The sequence below is a fragment of the Stegostoma tigrinum genome, chromosome 9 (assembly GCF_030684315.1).
Source record: "Stegostoma tigrinum isolate sSteTig4 chromosome 9, sSteTig4.hap1, whole genome shotgun sequence".
Taxonomy (NCBI): domain Eukaryota; kingdom Metazoa; phylum Chordata; class Chondrichthyes; order Orectolobiformes; family Stegostomatidae; genus Stegostoma; species Stegostoma tigrinum.
The window spans coordinates 95,819,404-95,838,481 of record NC_081362.1 but is presented as its reverse complement, the minus strand read 5'-3'; the positions used below and the strand labels follow the sequence as shown (position 1 = coordinate 95,838,481).

At 45.6% G+C, this 19,078-nt stretch overlaps 1 protein-coding gene across 8 annotated transcripts in view; it reads left to right on the top strand.

The window, feature by feature from the left end:
- The window catches only part of LOC125454989 (uncharacterized), a 20,003-nt gene extending 925 nt beyond the window's left edge, over positions 1-19,078 (top strand). The window contains exons 1-4 of one of the 8 annotated variants that reach the window (XM_059648762.1): positions 5,064-5,693; positions 9,679-9,796; positions 15,142-15,745; positions 18,364-19,078. In XM_059648762.1, coding sequence (XP_059504745.1) covers positions 15,271-15,745; positions 18,364-18,869 — 981 coding nt within the window. In that variant the 5' untranslated portion in view covers positions 5,064-5,693; positions 9,679-9,796; positions 15,142-15,270 and the 3' untranslated portion in view covers positions 18,870-19,078. Of the gene's footprint in view, positions 1-5,062; positions 5,694-5,731; positions 6,682-8,896; positions 9,464-9,678; positions 9,797-15,141; positions 15,746-18,363 lie in introns of those variants that run through there. The other 7 variants (XM_059648764.1, XM_059648761.1, XM_059648765.1 and 4 more) reach the window with 7 other exon arrangements.

Below are 19,078 nucleotides of genomic sequence, written 5' to 3'. Positions count from 1 at the left end.
TCTATTCAGCTCCACCCCTCCATCTCTCCACCATCACTCCCCTCCCCATTCATCTCCCCGCTCCATCTCTCCACCATCACTCCCCTCCCCGACAATCTCTCCTCTATTCAGCTCCACCCCTGCATCTCTCCACCATCACTCCCCTCCCCGACAATCTCTCCTCTATTCAGCTCCACCCCTGCATCTCTCCACCATCACTCCCCTCCCCATCCATCTCTCCCTTGTTCAGCTCCCCCCTCCATCTCTCCACCATCATTCTCCCATCTATCTCTCCCCATTTATCTCCCCCCTCCATTTCTACACCATCACTCCCCCCTTCCATCTCTCCCCCATTCATCTCACTGTCCATCTCTCCACCGTCACTCCCCCCTTCCACCTCTGCCCGTCCACCTCTCCCCCTCCATTGTTTCCTCTCCATCTCTGCCCTTCTGTCACTTACTTCTCTATCATTCCACCTCTGTCACAGCCCCCTCCATCATCTGATTCAATTTCCTCCCTCTCAAACTGCAGGGTGAGTAGGAGCACACATAAGAGGGAAATCGGGAGGGCAAAAAGTGAACATGAGAAAGCTTTGGCAGATACCTTTAAGGAGAACCCAAAGATTCTAAAAATACATTAAGAGCAAAAGTGTAACTCAGGAAAGAATAGTGCTCCTTAAAGATCAAGAAGGTTGTCTATAGGTGGAACCACAGGTGATGGAGGAGATACCAAATGAGCATTTTGCATCTGTATTTATTGTGGAGACAGACCTGAAAGCCAGGTGAACTTCGGAAAATTTAATAGTGATGTCTTGAAAAGAATCCACATTGCAGAAGAGGAGGTGATGGTGGTATAAAATGCATAAAGGTACATAAGTAACTGGGACATGATCAACTGTATCTTAGGACATTATGGGAAGCTGAGGAAGAAATTGCAGGGCCCCTAGCAGAAATTTTTGTATCATTTACTGCAACTTGTGAGGTGCTAGAAGACTGGAGAGTGGTTCATGTTGTACCATTATTTGAGAAGAGCTGCAAGGAAGAGCCAGGGAATTATAAATTAGTCAGCCTTTCATCAGTGTGTGTAAGTTGGTGGAGAGGATTCTGAGAGACAGGATTTACATGTATTTGGAAATGCAAGGGCTGATTAGGGATAGACAACATGGCTTTTAGCGTGGGAAATTGTGTCTCACAAGCTTGATTAAGTTTTTCGAAGATGTGACCAAAAAGAGCGGTAGATGTTGCCTGCTGAACTTTAGCAAGGCCTTTGACAAGGTTCCATATGGCAGACTGCTTAGTAAGGTTAGATCACATGGGATCCAGAGAGAGCTGGCCAATTGGATACAACATTGGCTTGATTCAGGAGACAGAGGGTGGTGGTTGTTGATTGGACAGGAGGCCTGTTACCAACGGTGTGTCATGAGGATCAATGCTGAGTCTACTGATGTTTTGTCATTTATATAAATGATTTGGATGAAAATATAGGAAGCACGCTGAGTAAGTTTGCGGATGACACCAAAATTAATGGTATAGTGGACAGCGAAAAAGGCTATCTAAGAGTACAACAGGATTTGGATCAGCTGGGCCAATGGGCTGAGGAATGGCAGCTGAAGTTAATGTAAATAAGTGCAAGGTGTAATATTTTGGTGAGGCAAACCAGGACAAGACTTACGCAGCTCATGGTAGGGCCCTGGGTAGTGTTGTTGAACAGAGAGATCAAGGTGTGCAGGTACGTAGTTCCTTGAAGGTGGCTTCTCTGATAGACAAAGTGATGAAGAAGGCATTTGGCGCGCTTGCCTTCATCGGTCAGAGCATTGAGTCCTGGAGTTAGGATGTCATGTTGTGAATGCACGAGAAATTGATGAGGCCAGTTTTGGAGCACTGTAAACAATTTTGACCACTCTGCTAAAGGGAGGATATTAAACTGGAAAGGGTGCAGAAAAAATAAACAAGAATGTTACCTCGTCTGGGCTGGACTGGATAGGTTGGGACTTTTTGATTTGATTTGACATATTGTTGTCACATGTGCCAAGATACATTTCTATAGAGCTCAGGAGGCTGAGGGGTGACCTTATAGAGGTTTATAAAATCACGAGAGGCGTAGATAAGGTGAATAGCAAACGTCTTTTCCACAGAGTAGGGGAGTCCAGAACTAAACAGCATAGGTTTAGGGTGAGAAGGGGAAGATTTAAAAGGGACCTAAGGGACAGGTTTTTTACCGAAAGAATGGTGCATATATGGAACAAGCTGCCAGAAGAGATATATAATTACAGTAGCTAAAAGATATTTGAATAGGTTCCCAATGTATCATTCCCACTTCCAACTTTCCCACCTCCATCTCTCTCCCTCCATCTCCCCCTCCATCACTACCCCCTCCACCACTTCCCCTCCATCACTACCTCCTCCATCACTTGCCCTCCATCAATACCAACTCAATCACTACCCAATCCATCATTTCTCCTCCATCACTTTCCCTCCACCACTTCCCCTCCATCACATCCCCTCCATCACGACCTCCTGCATCATTTCCCCTCCATCACTACCTCATCCATCACTTTACCTCCATCACTAACCCCCCATCATTTCCCCTCCATCACTACCTCCTCCATCATTTCCCCTCCATCACTACCTCCTCCATCACTTTCCCTCCATCACTACCCCCTCCATCACTTCCCATCCATCACTACCTCCTTCATCACTTGCCGTCCATCTCTCTCCCCTCCTTCAGTCCCCTCATTTCTCCCCTCCACCTCTCCCCACTCCATCACTCCCCCTCCATATCTCCCACCCTTTACTCCCCCTCCATCTCTCCCTTCTCCCTTGCTCCCTCCATTGCACCATCCACCTCTCCTTCAATGTGTCATCTCCATCTCTCCTACATATTCCAAACAATGTAGATGCTGAAAAATCTGAATTAAAAGCAGAATGTTGGAAGTACTCAACACACTTCTGGCAGCATTCTGAGACAGAGATAGTAGGAACTGCAGATGCAGGACAATCTGAGATAACAAGGTGCAGAGCTGGATGAACACAGCAGGCCAAACTGCATCAGAGGAGCAGGAAAGCTGGCGTTTCAGGGCCAGACTGTTTCACTTCTGAAGAAGGGTCTAGGCCCGAAACGTCATCTTTCCTGCTCCTGTGATGCTGCTTGGCCTGCTGTGTTCATCCAGCTCCACACCTTGTTACCTCAGCATTCTGTGACACCCTGGTCCACTCCATCATCACTCCTAACTCTTTATCACTCTTCCACAGGGCCTTCACATGCAATTACAGAATGTGTAACCAGTCTATTGACTCGCTCCCTCGTCACGGCCCAAGGCCTGAATGCACCTTCCAGGTGAAGCAGTGTTTCACTTGTACTTTGTTCAATCTGGTCTCCTGTATTTGCTGCTCACAATGCAGTCTCCTTTACACCACTGAGACCGAATGCAATCTGGCTGACTACTTTGTGGAACACCTCCTCTTTGCCAGTAGGGATGACCCTGAACTCCCAGTTGCTCTGGCTTTTCGATAAACCACTTTGCTCTTATGCTAAACACTTCTGTTCTGGGTCTCCTGCAGTGTTCCAAAGGACCTCAACACAATCTCGACGAATGGCTCCTCATTGTCCTCTTAAGCACTCTACAGACTCTAGGCCACAATATTGATTTGAACAATTACAGAACATGATTTCTGTCCTTCATTTTGATTTCAAACTCGCCACTTTCCATGATTTGTTTGTGTGTTGCTGGCTTTCCTCCCAGCAGAGCAGACCCAACTTCTTTTCACAACTAACGTTGACACTTGAAGTACATCTCTATCTCTTCAAAATCACCATGACCAGCGCTTTCTCTTTTGCTCAGGGCAACTCCGATTCCTCCTGCTCCTCTTCTCCCTCTCTGTCAAAAGCATTAAAATCACCGTTTTCCAAACTTTCCTGTTCTGAGGAAGAGGCATAACCAGACTCAGAATATTAACTCTGTTTCTCTCTCCACAGATGCTGCCAGACCTGCAGGATTTCACCAGTGTTTTTACTTTTTTTAGGTTCCCAGCCTCTGCCATATTTTAGTTTTGTTCTGAGCCTTAGACGTCCTCTTGTAGCCCTCTAGTGATATGGCTGATAACCCCCAGGATGTTAACGGGAGGGGGTTTCAGTGAAAGTAATGCCATGAGTTGTTACAGACCATGGTTAGATTCGCCCTTTTTAGAGATGCTCGCTGTTTGGCACTTGAGTAATTTTTATATTTCCGACTAGATATTTCCTAACCAGCCTGTTCAGAGATGTTATTTCACACCTCTGGGGCAGGTAGGACTTCAATCAAGGCCTCCTGGTTCAGAGTTAGGGATATTACTGCCACTCCACAACAGCCTCTTGGTTTTACAGGCTATAGCTATTGCTTGAAGTATTCTGTATTGAATGAATGACACAAATGAGATAGGCATATAGTGGTATTAAGTCTCATGGTCAATAATACTGTGTGAAGAACAACCAATGATCACGATTTCATTGCTTTTAATTCAGAGTTTTCGGTATCTACAGTTGGAAATGTTGGGGAGATAATTCAATCTTGATCCTGGCACTTAGGTGGAGTGTGGCATTCTCCACCGCAATCAATTGCTGGAACAGAGTCTCTCTGACATCGACTGACAGGGAATTAGTTTCTTTTTTATTGTTGCAAAAATGAGGGATGTAAAAGGATCTGGAGAGGGCAGGCAGCAAATGAATAGGAGAAATAACTAGGACCGAATTAATAAACCCATTGCAATCTCTCTGCACCATGCCAGTTTAACGTTTCAACATTTTCCAAAGGATTTTAAAGTGAAATCATAACCTGCATGAAGATGGTTCTGTTTGGCCAGATTACCTGAAGCATTGTTTTATTTGCAATGAGAAGAAATATTTAAAATTCTGTGTTTTTCCGTCTTTTCCTATTCACCCTGTGTGTGTCTAACCCTGACTACCTCTAGTAAAAACTGAAAGAACTGCGGATGCTGTAAATCAAAACAGAAATAGAAATTGCTGGGAAAGGTCAGCAGGCCTGGCAGCATCTGTGAAGGGAAATCAGAGTTAATCTTTCGGATGGAGTGACCCTTCCTCAGAACTCAGAACCTCTGTTTTGCTAATCTGTCTGTCTGTCTCTCTCTCTCTGTCTGTCTGGTCTCTTTCTGCATGGATCTCTTTCTCTCTCGTTCTTCCTTTTCCTCCGTCTCTCTCTCTGCCTGTCACTCTCTCTCTCTCTCTTTCAGCCTGTCCTTCTTTCTGTCTCCCTCTCTCTCTTCCTGCGTCTCCCCTCCAACACATTCTGTTATTCCCAACAGTTTACTTGCTGCTGAGTTTCTGGTCCCTCCTTACTGCCCAGCTCCTGGGGGTTGAAACTGCGAACTCTCCGACTCGTCTTTCCCAGCCAGTCACTGGGATCAGAGCACACTCGCTCAAATCTACAGCACAGTCAGCGTGACAGAGAGATCCACTCGGGACCAGGAGAGAATCCACTCGGGACACGGAGATGATCCACTCGGAACAGAGGGAGCCATTCGGGACAAGGAGATAGCCCACTCGGGACGGGGAGAGACCCACTCGGAACGAGGTGATGATCCACCGGGGACAGGGAGATCTACTCGGGAAGAGTAATCCACTCGGGACAGGGAGAGATCAACCCAGGACAGAGGATACAACCCGACACAGAGACCGACCCGGGACAGAGGGATCGACTCGGCTCAGCTCCGGGAAGGCGGGTGAGGGATCCACCGGGAAGAAACTGAGCAGATCACTGCCCCCCCTCAGAGAGGCAACAGATCCCATGGGTTCTGACAGGAGCACAGGCAGGCAGCACTGGGACCACCAGGGAGAGGTGCAGAGACTGGGATTGAGCCCCTGCGGTGGGGGCTGAAACTTAGTGAGTGGGGCTGGGTGGGAGGCCTCAGTAGCTCTGGGGGGCACAGAATCACAGAGCTAGGGCCAACCCGGTGTGAAAAGGAAATTATTCACCAAGGCCTGATCAGGTCGGCCGCCAACAGTTCAACGGCAGCTTTCAAAGGGGAATTGCATTTGGTGGAGCTATGGGGTGAGGGATGGTTTAGCTCTTACAAAGGAATGATGGTGTAATGAACCTCCTGTTGGGCTGTAGTATTCCACCCCATTGCAGACCGGATGGGCTTTCTATTAGACTCTTAACTGGGTGATGTGCTTAGACCCTTCACACGTCGCTGCTTTCCATTGCTGTGACCCCTCGCTATCTCTTTCATGGATCTACATGTAATGATGGGCTGACTCCACAATAGTAACGATTTTATGGTGGTTCAAATTCTGTTTTATGCACCGCAATGCCAACCTTCCCCATTGCTTTTTCTACCTGTCATTTTCACTGATTCCCTGTTTGGAGCAGTCTCCCCTCGAACATTCCTCCATTTCTGATCAAACAGCTTTAACCTGAAACATTAACTCCATCTCTGCAAATGCTGCTGAGTATCTCCAGCAGTTCTTTCTTCACCTAACAGATTTTCATCATCAACAGCATTTTTCCAGAAAAAGAAAGGTGCAGATAAAAGTTTTAAATCTCCATGCACACTGAATTCATGAACAAACAAAAACACACAATTAAAATCATGGATGGAAACTATTGAAATAAAATTGGTTGCAAATTTGAGAAGCAAATCTTCCAGGAGACTTAGAGGAAGTCAAGAAAATGGAAGAAAAGGGTGGTGTAGGCCTGTACAATAAAAGGTAAAATAAGATGGTTCATAGACTTACTAACAGAGTCATTGAATGAGGATCTTTGGCCCATTGTGTTCATGCCTGCCATTAGATATCCACCTGTGAAGGAGCAACTTTTTCATGCAGAGGGTGGTGCGTTAATGGAATGAGCTGCCAGAGGAAGTGGTGGAGGCTGGTACAATTAAAACCTTTAAAAGACATCTGGATGGGTTTATGAATAGAAAGGGTTTACTGGCAAATGAGACTAGTTTAATTTAGGATATCTGATTGGCATGAACAAGTTGGACCGAAGGGACTGTTCCTGTGCTGTATAGCTCTATGACTGCATTCTAATTCCACTTTCTAGCACTGACCCATAGCCTTGCATGCTCTGGTATTTCAAGTTGGGCAACACAGTGGCTCAATGGTTAGGACTGCAGCCTCACAGCGCCAGGGACCTGGGTTCGATTCCACCTTCGGGTGACGGTCTGTGTGGAGTTTAAACATTCTCCCTGTGTCTGCGTGGATTTCCTCCCGTTGATCTGGTTTCTTCCTACAGTGCAAAGATGCACATGCTAAATTGCCCACCGTGTCCAGAGATATGCAGGTTAGGTGGGTTAGCTACGGAAAATGCAGTTACAGGGTTAGGGTAGTGGGCTAGGTCTGGGTGGGATGGTCTTCAGAGAGTCAGTGGAAACTTGATGGGCTGAATGGCCTACTTCCACACTAGGGATTCTATATCTTCATATGCCTCAATGATATCGTCTTGTACACTTTTAACCCTGGAAAATAGGAGACAAGTCTAATCAACCTGTCCTCATAGGACAGTGCCCTCATCCCAGGAATCAGTGTACTACTGCTCTTTGTACTTCATCAAAGGCATGTATATCCTTTCTTAAGTAAGGAGACCAAAATCATACACAGTTCTCACATTGTAGTCTCACTAAGTAATATGGACAGGGTAAGTGAGTGGGTGAAGACTTGGCTGATGGATTATCATGTGGGAAAATGTAAGGTTTTGCATTCTTACAGGAAGAGGGGAGCAGCTGAATATTATTTAAATGGAGAAAGTCTGCAGAAAGCAGCAACATGGAAAGGTTTGGTGTCCTCATGCATGAATCTCAAAAAAACTGGCATCCATGTTCAACAGGTAACAGGAAGGCAAACAGAATGTTGGGTGTTATTTCAAAGGGAATAGAGTATGAAAATGGTGAGGTTTTACTATAACTAATACAAGACACTAGTCAGACCACAGATGGAATATTGTGAACAGTCGTTTGCTTCTTATCAATGGAAAGATAACTTAACATTGAGGGCAGTGCGGAGAGGGTTTACTAGACTGATAGCTAGTGTGTGTTGTAATGAAAGATTGTGTTGATTTGGACCTGTATTCATTGGAATTTAGAAGCATGACAGCTGACCTTATTGAACCATAATGAGATTCTTACGGGTCTTGACAGGTTAGACATGAGAGTTTCTTTCCCCTGTGAGAGAGTCTATGACCAAAGGGAATAATCTTAGACTAAGTGGTCATGCACTAAAAAGAGAGATGGGGAGAAATTTATTTTCTTAGAGGATCGTGAAATCTGTGATTTTTTTTTATCATGGAGGACTGTTAAGGTTGGATCATTAACCATTTTCAAGGCTAAGATAGACTTGAGATAGTTTTTTTTATGGAAAGGGCAAGGAAATAGAGTTGAGGGTTATCAGGTCAGCCATGAAATCATTGAATAGTGAAACACTTGAAGGGCTGAATAGCCTCCTCCTGCTCCAATATTTTATTGTTATTGACCCTTTACTAATAGGAAAAAGTCGTTCCATCCACTCTACCTCTGTCCCAATAATTTTATATACTTCACGGCACACTGCCCACTCAATCTTCACTACTGCAAGGTAAACAACTTCACCTTGGCCAAGCTTTCCTGTATCTCAAACCCTTCAGCCCAGGAAGCATCCTGGGGAATCTCCTCCACACCCTCTCTAGTCCCATCAAGCTGCCTTCCAATATGAGGACCAGATCTGTATACAGTACTTCAGTTGTTGCCTAACCAAACTTTTAATACTAGAATAACTGCTCTGCTCTTGTATTCTGAGCTTCACTTAATAAAAGCAAGTGTCCCATGCGTCTTCTTGAACATAAATGTGCTATTTATTGTTTCTCTATTGCTTTCTGTTTTGGACAGTTTGTTGCTTGCATCTTGTCTGATCTTAATAGTGAATGCATTTATTATCTGAACCATTTCCTCTCAGTGTTGACCAACCATTTAAAACTTCCAGCCATAGTGAATGGGCTTGGAAAGGTCAGTGTTAATTAGGACTCAGAGACTGGGAAGACTGTCTCATTTTTCGAATTGGAAGTATTAATGCTCACTTGCAAGAAACAAGCACCAGTCTTTCTCCTCTGTTACAAAGCATCTTTCATAGAGACACTTGACAGAGACAAAAAGAGGTCTGATGTATAAAGGCTGCTTTATGTGATGACTTAGTCAGGAGCCAAAAAGAATCTTTGTGACAACAGATTTCATGGTATATCACTTAAAGTTCCAGTGATGTGTCATGCACAGAACATTTGGGCAGACTTAGTGATGAGAATTGCTCTCACACGTTTGTGTTTACCATTGGCAAATTTTGGAAAATCCTTTCAAAGTATCAGATATTGTCCATGGACAGTACTGTTGCCTCAGACTCAGATGCTGGGGTTTCAAGTATAGTTCCAGGAGTTTAATTCAGATTGAGGCCCACAGCCTGTAAGCGAAGGAGAGAGTGCTGCTTTGGTGAAGGTGCTACCTTTCAGGGGAAATGTTAAACTGAGGTCAGTATGCTTCCATAATTATATCTTTATTCATGTTTCTGTCTAGTGATGTATCAGCTGGAATTCTTCAGGATGCGTTATCTGGGCTTGTTCCTAGTCGCCTGGATTTGAAACATACCTTTGGGTTGTTTACAGCAACCGATAAATTTCTTTGAATCCAACCAGGAATTGATTGACGCTCTCGTCATCCATTGTCTTTCTGACTCTATTTACAGAGGTTACCACGGTGATTCTTCTTCTAACCCATTCTAGAACCTGGATACAGAGATTGTCATAGCGACCTGTCTCTCCTGGATGTGATCATGACGTCTTACTCAGCACTTCGAGTCCAGGGTCAGGTTATATTTTTCCTCAAAAATAGCCCTTGTTTCATGCCCTATGTCTGTGATAAACTTCTTTTCCTTAATGTGATGGCCACTCACTCTTGACCTTTCAACCACCAGTGTATAAAAATAACAGTAAGGGTATTTCTCGTACCCCAACATTAATTGAAATAATCATAGCATAAAGAGTTTACAGGAGGCAGATATCTTGAAATACATTCAGGAGAGCTTTTAGTATCAATGTGTAGAACAACCAACAGGTGCTGGATCTAATTCTGGGGAATGAAACCAGGCAGGTGTTTGAGAAACAGAGGTAACAAGGTGCAGAGCTGGATGAACACAGCAGGCCAAGCAGCATCGGGGGAGCAGGAAAGCTGATGTTTTGGGTCTGGACCCTTCTTCAGAAAAACTGTTTGAGAAGACAGTGAGGAGCATTTCAGTAATAATAACCACAATACCATATGTGATATAACAAGGCGTGGAGCTGGATGAACACAGCAGGCGAAGCAACATCTTAAGAGCAGGAAAGCTGACGTTTCAGGCCTGAAATGTCAGCTTTCCTGCTCCGCAGATGCTACTTGGCCTGCTGTGTTCAACGAGCTCCACACCTTGTTATCTCAGATTTTCCAGCATTGTGTACAGTTCTGGTCACCGCATTATAAGAAGGATGTGGAAGCTTTGGAAAGGGTGCAGAGGAGATTTACTAGGATGTTGCCTGGTATGGAGGGAAGGTCTTATGAGGAAAAGCTGAGGGACTTGAGGCTGTTTTTGTTAGAGAGAACAAGGTTGAGAGGTGACTTAATTGAAACATATAAAATAATCAGAGGGTTATATAGGGTGGATAGGGAGAGCCTTTTTCCTAGGATGGTGATGGCGAGCACGAGGGGGCATAGCTTTAAATTGAGGGGTGAAAGATATAGGACAGATGTCAGAGGTAGTTTCTTTACTCAGAGAGTAGTAAGGGAATGGAACGCTTTGCCTGCAACGGTAGTAGATTCGCCAACTTTAGGTACATTTAAGTCGTCATTGGACAAGCATATGGACATACATGGAATAGTGTAGGTTAGATGGGCTTCAGATTGGTATGACAGGTGGGCACAACATCGAGGGCCGAAGGGCCTGTACTGTGCTGTAATGTTCTATGTTCTATCTGCAGTTCCTATTATCTCTGATACGATACCATATGTTTCAGTTTGTTATGGTTAAAGAAAAAGATGGTCTGCAAAAAGGACTTTGGATTACATTTTATTAAAATAAGGCAGTATCTGGCCAAAGTAGCTCAGGCAGAGATACTTGAAGGTAAGTCAACAGGAAAACAGTGGGAGGCAGTCAGAAAGGCACTGGGGAGACTACAGGCCCAGCATGTTCCTGGATGTCCAGGAATATTCAGGACTGGAAAAAAGGGGAAAGGGAGATAGGCACAAAGGGAGCCAAATAACAGAGTCCCTGGAGGAGTATAGCAAGTGCTGGTGATTCAGATTTTGAAGCTTGTGAAGTCCACATTGATACCCTTGGGCTGCAGGGTTCCCAAGCGGACTATGAGATGCTGTTCCTGCATCTTTTGGGTGGCGTCATTGTGGCACTGCAGAAGCGCCGGGTGTGGTGGGGCTGGAGGGGAATGTGGAGCGGACAAGGGAGTCACGGAGAGAGCGGTCCCTCTGGAAAGCAGATAAGGGTGGGGAGGGAAAAATGTCTTTGGTAGTGGGCTCAGATTGCAGATGGCGAAATTTTGGAGGATGATGCGTTGGATTTGGAGGTTGGTGGAGTGGTACATGAGGACGAGGGGGTTCTGTTTTGGTTATTATTGCAGATAGGGGCTGTGAGGCATGAGTTGCGGGAAATGCGGGAGACACGGTCAAGGGCATTTTTGATCACTATGGAGGGGTAGTTGTGGTTCTTGAAAAAAGAGGACATCTGAGATGTTCGGCTGAGAGGAGGAATATTCTAGGTAGTTGTGGGAGTTTGTGGGCTGAAAATGGATATCGGTTTCCAGGTGGATGCCAGAGATGGAGACAGAGTGGTCCAGGAAGAAGAGAGATGGTCCAGGTCTACATCGCCAAGGCCAGACGCCAGCTCTCTGACCCTTCCTCCTATCGCCCTCTTGATCATGACTCCACCCCTGAGCACTAAACCATTCTCTCCCAAACCATCCATGACCTCATCACCTCAGGTGACCTCCTACCCACAGCCTCTAACCTCGTCTTTCCCCGACCCCGCACGGCCCGTTTCTATCTCCTTCCCAAAATCCACAAACCTGACTGCCCTGGTTGACCCATTGTCTCAGCCTGCTCCTGCCCCACCGAACTCATCTCCACCTATCTGGACTCCATTTTCTCCCCTTTGGTCCAGGAACTCCCCACCTACATCCATGACACCAACTACGCCCTCCACCTCCTCCAGAACTTCTAATTCCCTGGCCCCCAACACCTCATTTTCACCATGGATGTCCAGTCCCTATAACCTGCATTCCGCATGCAGATGGCCTCAAGGCCCTCCACTTCTTCCTGTCCGCAAACCCGACCAGTCCCCCTCCACCGACACCCTCATCCGCTTAGCTGAACTCGTCCTAACCCTCCACAACTTCTCTTTTGATTCCTCCCACTTCCTGCAAAGGGGGTGGCATTAGGTACTCGCATGGGCCCAAGCTATGCCTGCCTCTTTGTAGGATACATGGAACAATCCCTCTTCCAAAGCTACTCTGTCCCTATCCACCATCTCTTCCTCCGTTACATTGATGACTGTATCGGCACTGCCTCGTGCTCCCATGAGGAGCTCGAACAGTTCACCACTTCACTAACACCTTCTACCCCAACCTTAAGTTTACCTGGACCATCTCTGACACCTCTCTCTCCTTCCTGGGCCTCTCTGTCTCCATCTCTGGCATCCACCTGGAAACCGATATCCATTTTAAGTGCACCGACTCCCACAACTACCTAGAATATTCCTCCTCTCACCCACCTTCCTGTAAAAAGGCCATCCCCTATTCCAAATTCTTTTGCCTCTGCCGTATCTGCTCCCAAGATGAGACATCCCACTCCCGAACATCCCACATGTCCTCTTTTTTCAAAAACCGCAACTTCTCCTCCATAGTGATGGCTCAACCGTGAATCCTGCATTTCCTGCAACTCATCCCTCGCATCCCCTATCCACAATAATAAACAAAACAGAATCCCCCTCGCCCTCAAGTACCACCCCACCAACCTGCATCATCCTCCAACATTTCCGCCATCTGCAATCTGACCCCACTACCAAAGACATTTTTCCCTCCCCACCCTTACGTGCTTTCCAGACAGACCACTCTCTCCGAGACTCCCTTGTCTGCCCCACAGTCCCCTCCAGCCCCACCACCCCTGGCACTTTTCCCTGCAACCGAAGCAAGTGCTACACCTGCCCCTATACATCCCCCCTCAACCCCATCCCAGGCCCTAGGAAGACTTTTCACATCAAACAGATGTTCACCTGCACATTTGTTAATGTGATATACTGTATCTGCTATTCCCGGTGTGGCCTCCTCTACATCGGGGAAACTAAGCAGAGGCTTTGGGACCACAGTGCAGAATACCTACGCTCAGTTCGCAACAAACAACTACACCTCCCAGTCATGGAACATTTCAACTCCTACCCCCCCACTCCTCGGACAACATGTCCATCCTGGGCCTCCTGCATTTCCACCATGACGCCACCCGAAAGATGCAGGAACAGCAACTCATATTTCGCTTGGGAATGCTGCAGCCCAAGGGTATCAATGTGAACTTTGCAAGCTTCAAAATCTCCCTTCCCCCAACCACATGCCAAAACCAACCCAGCTTGACTCCACCTCCCTAGCCATTACTCCCACCTCAAGCCCCACCCCCATCTCCTACCTACTAACTCATCCCGCCTCTTTGACCTGTCCATCCTCCCTAGACCGACCTATTCCCTCCCTAACTCCCCACCCACATTCACCTTCACTATCTCCGACCCCACCTCTTTGACATGTCTGTCTCCTCTCACCCTATCTTCTCCTTTATCTTATCTTCTATCCACCTCCCCCCGTCTCCCTATTTATTTAGAATCCCCTTCCCCTCTCCCATTTCTGAAGAAAGGTCTCGACCTGAAACATCAAACTTTCCTGCTCCTCTGATGCTGCCTGGCCTGATGTGTTCATCCAGCTTCACACCGTTTTATCTCCATTGAGAGAGGCAAGGGTTGATCAGAGATAGTCAACATGGCTTATCAAAGGGACGCCATGCCTAACAGATCTGCTGGACTTTTTTGAGGAATTGACCAGGTATGTAGATGAGGCTAGTGCAGTTGATATAGTTTATTTGGATTTCAGAAAAGCCTTTGACAAGGTCCCACGTGGGAGTCTGATAAAGAAAATAAAAGTATATGGGGTCCAGGGTAATTTGGTAAGTTGGATCCAAAATCAGCACATTAACAGGAGACAGAGGGTAGTTGTAGAACGCAGTTTGTGTGACTGGAGTCCAGTGTGCAGCAGCATACCACAGGGATCAGTGCACGGTCCTTTACTGTTTGTGATATTCATCAATGATGGAGATGAGAATGTGCAGGGAGGATTAGTTTGTGGATATCACAAAGTTTGGCTGCGTGGTTGACAGTGAGAAAGAAAGGTTACAGGTCACCTCCATTGCCATGTCCCCACATCCCCTGAGCTTCTTAGTGTTTGAAAATCTTATCAATCTCTGCCGTGAATATTCTCAATATCTCATCATGCACAGCTCCCGGGGGCAGAGAATTCCAAAGATTCACATCTGTCAGAGTAAAGACATTTCTCTTTCTCTCAGTCTGAAACAACCAGCAATTTATCCTGAGACCAACGAGGCCCACTGTCTCTCCCTCCACCCAACTCTCACTCAGGATTGATTCCTTTATTCTGCATCTTCCCCTGCTTCATCAAAGGTGATTAGATCCTGAGTATATCTCGGGAGAAGTAACTACAGTCATAATAGACAAAATTTGGGTTTGGAGGGAAAGAGGGAAGGGATAGGTGTTGTAGTGGGATTGTGATGACAGCATTGAGAAGTTGTACACTGGGTTAAGGTTGGAAGAGTGGTGGTGGCTTGTGCCCAGGACTGTACCGATGCTATCAGCTCCCAAAAGGTAGACAGGTAGTTGAGGGTTTGCCTAGCCCTGTGCAGCACTTATTCATATCCAAGATCAAGCAGCCACCCTGTAATGAAATACTTTCATCTATTTCCTACCTCCTTACATCTGCCTCCACGTCCTTCTCATCTCTTACTTTCTACTATCTCCATCTGCTTCTCATTTAATACTCTATCTTCTCCCCCAACTACTGTTCTCTTGCTGCTTCCACCTCTTCCTGTAACATTTTTGCCTTCTCCCCTACCTCAGAGACCAATTCCTGCGGACCCAGCCCTGTCCAATTCCTTTGGCTGTGGAGCTGAAACTGGACTTTTCTGTCGTTCATCGATACTGACTGATGTCCATCTCGTCTGTTGCTGCAGATTAATCCTGAGCACGATGGAAGATTGTGAAAGGGACTGCAAAGAGGCCATTTACCCCCCATTCCTGAGAGGGGTCTCTTCCATCCTATCCCTTCTGGAACTTACAGTCAGTGCCGGAACAGGGGATCTCAGTGAGGCCGACAGTAAACAATTTAAGATTGAGATTGAGTCTGCACAAAGAGAGATCCTGTCAGCGGAAGAAGCTGCGAGTAGGATTGTGGATGGCATTGACACCAGTTGTGAGAAGCTGATGGTTCAGCACGGCAAACTGAGCACGGAACAGAAGGAGCTGCAGAAATGCCTTAAGTGCACGCAGGATCAATTGGCAGAGGTACAGGATCAGAGGAAACGGATTGAGGTGCAGCTCCAGGCAGCTGCTGTTTCACTGAAACAAATGGAGCAGACCCTGAAGGGATCCAGAGCGAAAAAGGGAGAAAAACAAACTGGGAGAGACATCGGAATCGGCCTGAGTTTTGTTATCCCCTGTATCGGTAAGATGTTTATCAGGAGAATAAAGTATTGATTTTTACAAAGACTGACCATAACATCCACACCATCGCCCAGCTCCTGCCTCCCACCTCAGATGATGAAAACCATTGTGATGTCAGACATTAATTATTCCATCCCACTCGTCACCATCTTCCAACTTCAATTCTCCGGGGATCTGAATTAATTCATGTACAATTCTGCTGCTACTATCCCAGTGCAAACCAAGCTCTGCCACTATTCATCCCTGGGCTCACTGACCTACATTCGCTTCTCAAGAAACAACAACTCATTTTTAAAATTCTCAGTCCAATGTTTAAACCCCTCTATGGCCTCACCCTCTTATTCACTGTTATGTCGTACAACCCCACAATCCTCTACAATCTCTGCACCTTTCTAATTCTAGCCTTGCGCATCCCCTATTTCAGTCACTCCATCACTCGTGACCATGCTTTCAGCTGTCTGGGCCCCATGCTCTGAAATTTCCAGAGGACCATATCCTGCAGGAGAATCAGGCCATTCAGCCCAAGTCTGCTCTGCCATTCAATGAGATCATGGCTGCTCTGATAATCCTCAACTCTATTTCCCTGCTTTTTCCCCATCACCCTCGATTCATATACTGATTAAAAACCTTATACTTAACAACCCAACTTCAATAACTATCTACGGTAGAGAATTCTTTGGATTCACTACCCTCTGAGAGAAGAAATTCCTCCTCCTCTCTGCTTTAAATTTGTAACCCCTTATTCTGAGATGACACACTCTGGTCCTAGACTCTCCCACAAGAAGAAACAGAGGGCCTGTTCCTGTGCTGTAGGTTTCTTTGTTCTTTGTTCTTTGAAACAAACTTTCCACATCTCTCCCATCAAGCCCCCCCCACCCCCACCAAGAATCCTGTATGTTTCAATAAGGTTGCCTCTCATCATTCTAATCTCCATTGAATACACACACAATATTCTCAACCTCTCCAGATATTCTCAACCTCTCCATACCTGAAATGAACCTAATGAACCTTCTCTGGACTGCCTTCAATGCCAGTATACCTTTCCTTAATATAAGGGACTCAAAACTGTTCACAGTATACAAGGTGTCGTCGAACTCGTGCCTTGTATGTATTTAGCAAGACCTCCCTATATTTATACTCCATTCCGTTTGAAATACAGGCCAGTTCTCCATTTGCCCACAAAACGTGGATGCCAGCTTTCTATGAGTGAGGCATGAGGTCCATCAGATCCCTCTGCTCTGAAACTTCCTGCAGTCTTTCCACATTTAAATAATATTTAGTTCCTCTAATCTTCCTGTCAAAATACATTGCCTTATATTTTCCCATGTCATATTTGATTCGTCAGATTCTTATCAATTAACTGTCCCTATCCCTTTTCATCCTCACCGGCGTTTCCTCTAATGTTCTTACCAGCTGCACAGGTCTCTCTAAGGTCTGACTGTGACAGCAACTTCTGGAACTGCCAGTCAATCCCATGGTTGATTTGCTGATGCTAAGGCTTTGCTTGGAATATCAGAGCCATGCAACTTCGAGGAGAAATTAAACCTTGCTATCCCACCTATTTTTGTGTCTCTTATAAACTGGGCTACAATATATTCCCTTTCCTCAGCCAAGTCATTGATGTATATTATAAATAATGGTGATCCGAGCATTAATCCCTGTGGCACTCCACTAGTTACAGGTTGTCATCTTGAAAAACCCCTTTTACCTCATCTCTCTCTCTTCTATTCATTAGCCAATCCCCTATCAAATATACTACCCTCAACACCATGGGCTATATCTTATTACACAGCATAACGTGTGGTAATTTGACAAATGACTTTTGGAAATCCAAGTATATTACGTCTACTGGTCCACCTTTATCAATTCCCTTGTTACTTTCTCAAAGTCCCCCCTAGACCTCTCCACCTTGCTATCTTTAACCATCCTTAAAGTACTCCTTAAAACCTATTTTTAATGTGTTCAGAAACCCAGCAGGACTGGCAGCATCTGTCTCCAGAGAAGTCTTAATATTTTGAGTCAAATGACTCTTCTAAAAATGACAAAACCTTTGATCTTATTCCTCCCAATGTGGTTTGACGTTAGGCCTCTCCTGTGATGAAGCACCCTGTAATGTTTCACTATGTAAGGGGGTATATGTACAGGAGGCCCCATGGGACTTGTTCACAAACTATTCCGGATGATCATCCTGGTGTACTGGCTCATATTTACCCGATGATTAACATCACAAAAATAGATTTTTTTAAAGTCATTACCACATGCAATCTCACAGTCCATAAGCATATATGTTCAAAACACAGAGAAGAACTTATAGACCAGTTCAAGATTCTTAAATTTCATGTTATGTGGGGTTCTTGTGGAATTCAACACAGACAGAACTGATAAGCTTTTGATGGGATTGATCAGGTCCTCCCTGAGCTTTTGAAGAACTTCTGGGTTTGGAAATGTGTGATACATCAGAGTGCATTGTCAGTTTTGAGTAGAAATTTATTGATTGAGTCTCACTGGGGTTAGAAGGTGCTGGTTGGGATGGGTAAGAGGGACAGTGTTGGGCATTTTACAGTGGAGAACTTGTCTGTCACATTATCCTGAGGGTTATGTCTTTGATTTTCCCTCCAGGGATCCCAATGGCAGTTGCCTTTGAGAAGGAGCGACTGTACAGGAAGTCTGAAGTGGACATAGCTTTGGAGGATCTCTCTCATGTGAAAGCAAACATCACAAAGGATGAAGAGGAAATGGAGAAACTCAACAGTCAGTTCCCAGAGTTGGAGAAGAAAAGGGAAGAGACAGCAGAGAGCCTGAGTGTGGTGAAGGCAGAGTTACTAAAGATCAAAAGATCCCGTGGTGCATTGGCCAATGTGCAATGTAAACTCAAGCGCTGCCACCAGCACCTGTCAGCTCTACATGGGCGAGTGAGTGCATTGAAGGCTCAGGCCCAGCACATGTACAGCATGGTTCCCCTGATCCCATTTGTAAGAGAGACCTGTGCACAAGCTCAGCTGCAAGGCCCAGGGACTGAGCTCCTGATGACTGGCTCACAGATCCACAAGGTCATCGAGGGTGTGAGAATTATGCTTCCCAAACTGCAGGAACCTAACCTTTCAGATATTGCCAGTTATATGTAACCTTCATTTAAAATATTTCTTAATCAGAGTGAAAAGAGATGTGATTATGGAATAATAACCAGGTAGATCAGCTGCAGATGAACATAGCAACTGAAGTAGGTCATTGAAACAGCAGGCCATACTGTCCATTATGCTTAAGCTGAAACTTCAAAGTGACTGTTCTACTCACCTTGCTCTTTTCTGTCCTTTTTTGAAATAAATGTATATAA